Source organism: Mesitornis unicolor, unplaced genomic scaffold, assembly GCF_000695765.1.
Source record: "Mesitornis unicolor isolate BGI_N332 unplaced genomic scaffold, ASM69576v1 scaffold40009, whole genome shotgun sequence".
NCBI lineage: Eukaryota > Metazoa > Chordata > Aves > Mesitornithiformes > Mesitornithidae > Mesitornis > Mesitornis unicolor.
Window position 1 is genome coordinate 2285 of NW_010208653.1, and position 7064 is coordinate 9348.

Genomic DNA, 7064 nt, shown 5'->3' on the forward strand with positions numbered 1-7064 from the left:
GCCCCTCAGCCCTGTTGAAAATCGCCACCGCTCCCTCGGTCATTTTGGTGTCCCTCGTCACGAGCTGGAGCTGTCCTCCATCAGCTGGAGAGAAGAATGTCCCCGCTCGTCTGACGAGGCGCTGTGGCTTGTCCCCAGATTCCCCAGCTCCACGAGGCCTTACTCATCCGCCCGTCCAGAGCGGGGCTTTCACGAGACCCCCTCGGAGCCCCACGAGGACATTTCTGGGCTGGTGACCCCGCTGGCAGCAGGACAGTGCCAGCCGAGGGTGACAGCGGGGCTCCCGGAGGTGTGGCTGGGGCTGGGTGCTCAGCACCCACAGCGGAGGCACCTGTAGGAGCCCAAGGCGTGTCAAGAAACCTGATGCCTCACCTCCTCCAATGTGGAGGCGGAGGGAGGGCCCAAAGACATGTCCCTTCACGCTGGCAACACCTGAAAACAGAGAAGGAAACGCATTAGAGCCTTACGGACCTGCACAGGAGGCCTCGCTGTCCCCGTCTCACCCCAGGAGCCCTCCCGTACTCCGGTACTCTGGGGGGGTGGCAGTCCCGCACCCGCCGGGCGATGAACATCGCAAGGAGAAGAGGCTTTTACAGACAGGAGGTGAACAAGACGCTGTGGGAGCTGCCCAGGAGATACACGGCCCTCCACCCCGTGGGGTCCGGAGCCTACGGCTCGGTGTGGTGAGTGAATGGGCAGTGGGGTGAGGTGGGGGTGTTTAAAGGATCGCGCCGGGGGGGAAACGAGGAGGTGCTTGTCGGCACCCCTCCATTAGGAGAGGCCATTTGCATGTGGGATGAAGGCGGTTTTGCCTCCTGCTCCAGCCTCCAGCGGGTTGGAGACTTGGAGGAACTGAGATGTTTCCTCCTGTGCTCGCCCTGGATGGGCTCTGAGGGGAAAGTTTCCCACCCGAGCTCACCTTGGTGGGCATCTTTAGGCAGGAGGGCCAGAGCTGCTGGGTGTCAGCTCAGCGTTGGGGGTCAGGCAGCCTCCAAGCTGCCTTGGTCTTGAGTTGGCACAAAGGGAGGATTTTGATCTGGCAGCGTATACCTGGGTGTCTGAAGTGATAATGGAGGAGGGTGCTGGGACAGAGGTGGCTGCAGGGTGTCCTTGCTGCTTCCTCCAAGGCAGCCGGTGCTGGGCCCAGCAATGATACTGCTTCCAAGCAGCCTCGATGCTGCTTCCAGCTTGAAATCATCAAATAGATGAAATCACCATCAACCAGGACGAGTCGTGGGCTGGGGTTTCCCTCTGGGTGGGTGATAACCCAGCAGCATCCTCCATCCGCCGGGCACAGGCGGCTGCGGGGAGAGCGAGCGGCAGTCGGACCTCGCTGCGTTTACATTGGCGAGCGGGAGGAGCCGGGCGACTTCGGGAAAGGTTAAACATGAAGCAGCCCATTGATAGCACCTGAACGGAGCCCTTGTTTCTTAACACGCCGAGCTAAAAAAAATAATAAATATATCGAGCAGGAGGTGTGTCCCTGCTGTAGACATTGGGTAAAGTCTCTCTGTCACAGCTCCAGGTCCTGGTTGTGTCCTTGTCCTCTTTACAGAGGGGCACCCAGTGTTTCCTTTCCCCACTTTGCTGTCCAGGTGCGTTTCAGCTTCTGAGGGGCTTAAATGAGTCCTGCAAAATCCAGCAAGATGAGGCTTGGCCTTTTTGGTATTTGCACAGTGTTTTATGGGGTTTAGCATAAGGAAGCAGGAAGAGTAAACGAAAATAAAGACAAGGACGAGAAAGGGAAGAGAAATCCGTCCAAAGTTTCCTCGTCCTCCAAAAAAAAAACCAGCCATCAATACTTTAGTGGTCCCAGGGGAGGTCTCGGCAGGGAGGGGTGGCTGTGAACCAGCCCAGGTCCGGGGTGTCCATGGGCAGCGAGGGTCTGGTGGATTCCTGCAGAAAGCAGAGGTGGGAGCGTGTGGATTTGCTGTCCTCTGCTGGGAATCGCTGGGAAGCTTTTCCTGTCGCAGCATTATTCGGATTTTTCCCCCTCCTTGAGCAGCTGAGGAACCACCTCGGGCAAAACAGCAAAGACGAGTTCCTTCCTTCGTTAATTCTGCCAAAATCTGTTGTGATTCGGCTTGGAGCTGAATGGAGCTGTGGGAGAGGAGTCTGCAGAGCCCTCCGGTGCTGGTATCTGCCTGCCTGGGGTCACCCCAAATTTCAGCCGTTCATTAACCCTGTGCTGGGCTCGGGAGCTGGTTGGGCTCATGGTGGTTCTGCAGCCCTGGTTTGGCTCCATGGTCTCAGTCCCTTCCTCTTCCCTGGCTCCTCAGAAGCCTCCCACTGTGCTGTCCCCTCTGCCACCTCCCACTGAAGTCCTAAGGCCGAGACATCTCCTCCCCGTCCTCCTGACACAGCCCAGGCCGTGTTCAGTGCTGTGGCTGCCTCGTGGAGCTCTTCCAGCGCTCCCTTTGCTTTTCCCATCTCAATGGATTAATGAAATCACCATCGAAATGAAGCTGCCCAAGGATGTGTCGGCTCTCGGCACCCACAGCTTGGAGCGACTGGAAGGGATCGTGGTGGCCAAGAGATTTCCCAATGGCACTGGGGAGGTTGGTGGGAGCCGTTGATAGCCCGGACCGATGGAGGATGAACCACAACTGATCACTTGTGGCTGACCACGGAGAAAGCTGCAAGAGGCTTCCCAGATTTGCTTTGAGGAACTGGTAACCCCTCCCTGGCACTGAACCAAGGGGAAAGCCACGCACGGGGGAATATTCCCACCTCTCCTCCCTACACCAAATGAAACGCACCCTTTGGTTGTGCTGTTACGGGTGGCATTTCCCTGTTTGTTGCGATGGCCCTGGAGGTCACGATGACGCGTCCTCTGCTTTACGGCTTTATGGTCCCTGCCCTCCTCATCTCTGGTCCTTTGGGAGCCTTGAGGAAGGAGCTGTGGCCTGGCACTGCTGGGGCGAATCGCACATCCCTGCGGAGAAGGAAGCAGGAGAAAAAACCTCTTGGAGGGGTAAAGGAAGGGCTGAGACCTTCAGGAAACACCACCAAGAATCCCACATTACAGCAATCATACAGAGACCTCCCTCTGCTCTTCTTGGCTGGTCAGACCTGACCAAGGAGCCTCCAGAAGCAGAGGAGCTGTCGTGGGATGGCCCCATCCAGCCACAAACGGCGAATGTGACCAGAGGGAATAACTCGTCGTGTCTCCAGCGACGGCTGCTTTCATCAGCCTTAAAAGACTCTCATTTTTGGCCAGACCTGCCTGCACACAGAAGCGTATGCATAGCATCAAAGCTCCCGAATGCAGGATCCATTCCAGCAGCCTGAATTTCCAGTGCACAGCATCCACTTCCTTTGCTCCAGAACACAGCGAAGGCGACTGATGGACCTGAAAAGACAAAAACCTCCGGGCAGATGGCAGAGCAGAAATTGCTTTATTCCCCCCGCGTTAGGGAAGGAGAAGGCAGAGTTAGACCCAATCTCGGCCTTCAGCCATTCATTTCTCTCTTCTCACAGCTCTGTTTGCTTTAATAATAATAAATAATAAAGAGGAGCCACTGATCCTTTGCTTGGTGTCCCCCATGTCCTCAGAAGAGCATGGGCTGCAATTTGCTGCCCGAAATCACACAGGACAACGTCTGTGTGTGCCATGGGGAAAGACCAAAGAGCCTTTCATTGCCGTCCTGCTCCTATCTCCAGCATCAGCTCTCCTCTAGAAGACCTTTGGTATGGCAAACTTTGGTAAAACATCCTGCTGATGTCTGAACTGGTTTTTATTTGTCCGCTGCAGTTCAGCCACAGACAAGAAGACCGGGGAGAAAGTGGCCATCAAGAAGCTCTGCCGCCCCTTCCAGTCCGAGATCTTTGCCAAGAGAGCGTACAGGGAGCTCATGCTGCTGAAGCACATGCAGCACGAGAACGTAAGCCCTCGATTTCTCCTTTCCTGATGAAATAAGGGGGTTTTCCTTGGTGCAAGCCCTTCCTGGTGGCATCACCTCTGTTTTAATTGAGACGTCCTGATGCTGGCACGCGTGGGCAGTCCCGGGGCTTGAGCGCTGTCTGCTGCGCCCAGTTGGCACCGGGCAGGAGCAGATGTGTAATGGGTGCTGGGAGCAGATGTGTAATGGGTGCTGCCATGTGTTAGTAAGAGGAAAAGCAGCTGCGTGGCATAGCGAGGAGTCCTGGCATTCCTCGGATGGAGCCCTCGGTGCTCTCCCGTGTGCCGATGGAGTCCCACCTGCATGGCAAATGCTCTCTGGGTTTAAACGTGGATTTCTCTTCCCCATCAGGTCATCGGGCTGCTTGATGTCTTCACCTCTGCCCCCTCCTACCACGGATTCCAGGACTTGTAAGTTTGGAGTTTGCTTTCACTCTGTCTTGACCCAGCCGTGACTCAGGGCAGTGGTGATAGCAGCAGGATGAGGTCTGGGGTGCAGCCCAACAGACTGAGCTGAAAGGGGTCAGACTAAAGCCATAAATCCCTAAATAACGAGGAGAATCAAAAGCACAAGTCAGTTCCCACGGCTGAAACACCCCGAATACATAAACACAGATGCCATGCCATGCTCACAGCTGGGAGAACACGCTATATATGGACCAGTGTATGTAGTGTGAGGCTCCACATGTGACATGACGTGTACATCACGACGTGTCACGTGTAGCGTGATCCATGCATGGCCTGTGGGCCTGCAGAGCCAAGAGGCTGCACCCAGAATGGGAGAATTGTGTTCATCAGGCCCTGGGGTAATGAAACTGAGCATTTTAACGACTTGGCTTGCTTTCCATCATGATTCTGGCTGGGGTTTTTGGCATTTCGCATTCCGGTAGCGATGGTCAGGTTGGATGAATCCTTTTCCCTTGGGCACGAGCGGCGTGCGCCTGGGTTTGGGTTTTCGGTTCGGGTGTTTAGCAGCCTGCAGAAGTGTTTGAGGGCTCTGGGAGCAGCTCGTGCTGAAGACCATCAGCTCATTAGCAGTCTCAGGACGACTGCAGGAAGTTAGATGTTGTCTTCCAAGGCAGGGCTGGATAAAGATAAATTTGGGAGCTGACACAGCACTTTTGCAAGGCTCTTCAAAGCCGTGCGTGTTTCAGCTCCCAGATGGCGTGAGGCCGTCCGGAATTGAACATCACTTGAGGTCTAAAGGAAGCTAATTAAAGATCGTTAAAGTCTGGAGATCCTTGTTCTTACTTGACATCAGATATCCAATTTGAGGGGAGGAGAAAGGGTGATTTTGAGAGCATCACTGCAGGCTATGCCAGGAACATCATCGCAACAACTCGTCTTAGTTAAAGCAAGCTAAAATGAAGACCAAGGCTAGTCTGGTTCCCTATGTTTTTCTCCTAGACTCAGGGCCTTGTCTTACTGCCTTTTAGCTACCTGGTGATGCCGTACATGCGGACAGATTTACAAAAGATCATGGGACACGAATTCAGTGATGAAAAGATCCAGTACCTGGTCTATCAAATGCTGAAGGGGCTGAAGGTAGGTGGGTCTGGAGGAGTTTAGTGTCTCCCTGTGTCTCCTCTGCACGTCACCTCTGGGCTGGCCATAGCTAAACCCCCCTTCCAGTGCTGCCTTGCAAGATTTGGGGGTTTATGGCACCCCTGAGAAGGGATATTTGCTGTTGAACTGCTCTTGTTCCAGCACACACCAATAAAACGACTGCTCGTTCATGTCACTCAGTGGGGTGTTAACATGATCTCGCAATGGGTTTTCATGGCAGCAGTTGTGTCTCACCCAAACCCTTCACAAAACTCTGCATAGAGAGGTAGAGGCTGGAGCTTTTGCTGAATTCCTATCAGAGGCTCTCAGGGGAGAAGCCAGAGGGGATGATTTTCTATTTAACAGAGAAAGGAAGGGACGTGCTGCTGTAGCTGGCTTTGGGAGAGCAGAAAGCCCCCACGGCAACCCCTGGGATGCGGAGATGATGTCTTACTGCTGCCCTCCATAGCATCCTCCACTGGAGCCAGAGCAGCGCCTTCCAGGCACTAATGAGCCTTAATAACACCTTACCCAGACCGCCGTTATCTGCAGTTCAAATAAAGGGGGAAGAGCACACAGAAGGTTTATCTGCTGTGACAAAAGCCACGTAGCTGTTTCCTGCAACTCAAATCTGATTTCCAATTTGGTGTTTCGATGATAAGATTTTTTTTTAACACCCAAACCAACACAGTTTTCATGTCATCTACTGATTGTGCTCCTACCTGTAACCCTGATGCCTTTGATAGTCTGAAGCTATCAGTGCACTTGCCCTAAGGAGCTGTTGCTCCAGGTCTCCTCTTTGGCTCTGAGCCTCCTCTTTGAAGCAGCAACGTAACTGCAAATGCTGTCAGAAATGGTGTGCAGAGATTTCTTTTCCAGCTTTGTCCTGAGGGCTGCAGGCTCAGAGTCATTTTCTCGGCCAGTTCTTGTTCGTGGCTCTTGTTTCTCTGCTGGAGAACAGAAAGTCTTGCCTCTGGTGCTCACATTGTGACTTCTCTTTTCCTTGCAGTACATCCACTCAGCTGGCATCATCCACAGGGTAAGTTCATGGGTGCTCTTGCTCTGATTTTTGTCTGTTTAGGAGAAACACTGCTTTATTATTATTTTTTATTTGCTTTATTATAAATTTTATTTAAGTTAATAAATTCCTAAACATCGTTTCACCAATAGCCTCGTCTGCTCTAAGGTCCCTCTGGCATCCTCCTTCCTTCCTTTCCCACACCCTGTATGTGTCTGGATTTGCTCACTTGTGCAGCATTTTGAGGAAATGCTGTATTTTCTGGCAAGCTGTGAAGCATTTGATGATTCTTTTTGAATTAAAATTATTCCAGAAAAAATAGTAAATAAATCTGTACAGTATAGCAGGTACAGTGGCTTTGCTGTATCGATACTGGACATGCTATGGGACCTCACCAAAGGCGAGCAGAGGTTCGGCTGAGGCTCGTTTTGATGCCTTGCAAATCCAAATATCCTTGTTATTCTGCTCTTGTCTGTTGTAGGACTTGAAGCCAGGCAACCTGGCTGTGAATGAAGACTGTCAGCTAAAGGTAGGTGGAAAAGCCCCACACTGCAGCACGTAGCGTTATCAGCTCATGGAGCTGCTCTGGCAGCCGGGATC

At 53.0% G+C, this 7064-nt stretch overlaps 1 protein-coding gene across 1 annotated transcript in view; it reads left to right on the plus strand.

Annotated features, from left to right (window-relative positions):
- The first annotated feature begins 372 nt into the window (after window positions 1-372).
- The window catches only part of LOC104547036 (mitogen-activated protein kinase 13-like), a 10524-nt gene continuing 3832 nt past the window's right edge, over window positions 373-7064 (plus strand). The window contains exons 1-6 of the mRNA XM_010192585.1: window positions 373-683; window positions 3755-3884; window positions 4254-4312; window positions 5338-5446; window positions 6456-6485; window positions 6946-6993. Coding sequence (XP_010190887.1) covers window positions 565-683; window positions 3755-3884; window positions 4254-4312; window positions 5338-5446; window positions 6456-6485; window positions 6946-6993 — 495 coding nt within the window. The 5' untranslated portion in view covers window positions 373-564. The remainder of the gene's footprint in view (window positions 684-3754; window positions 3885-4253; window positions 4313-5337; window positions 5447-6455; window positions 6486-6945; window positions 6994-7064) is intronic.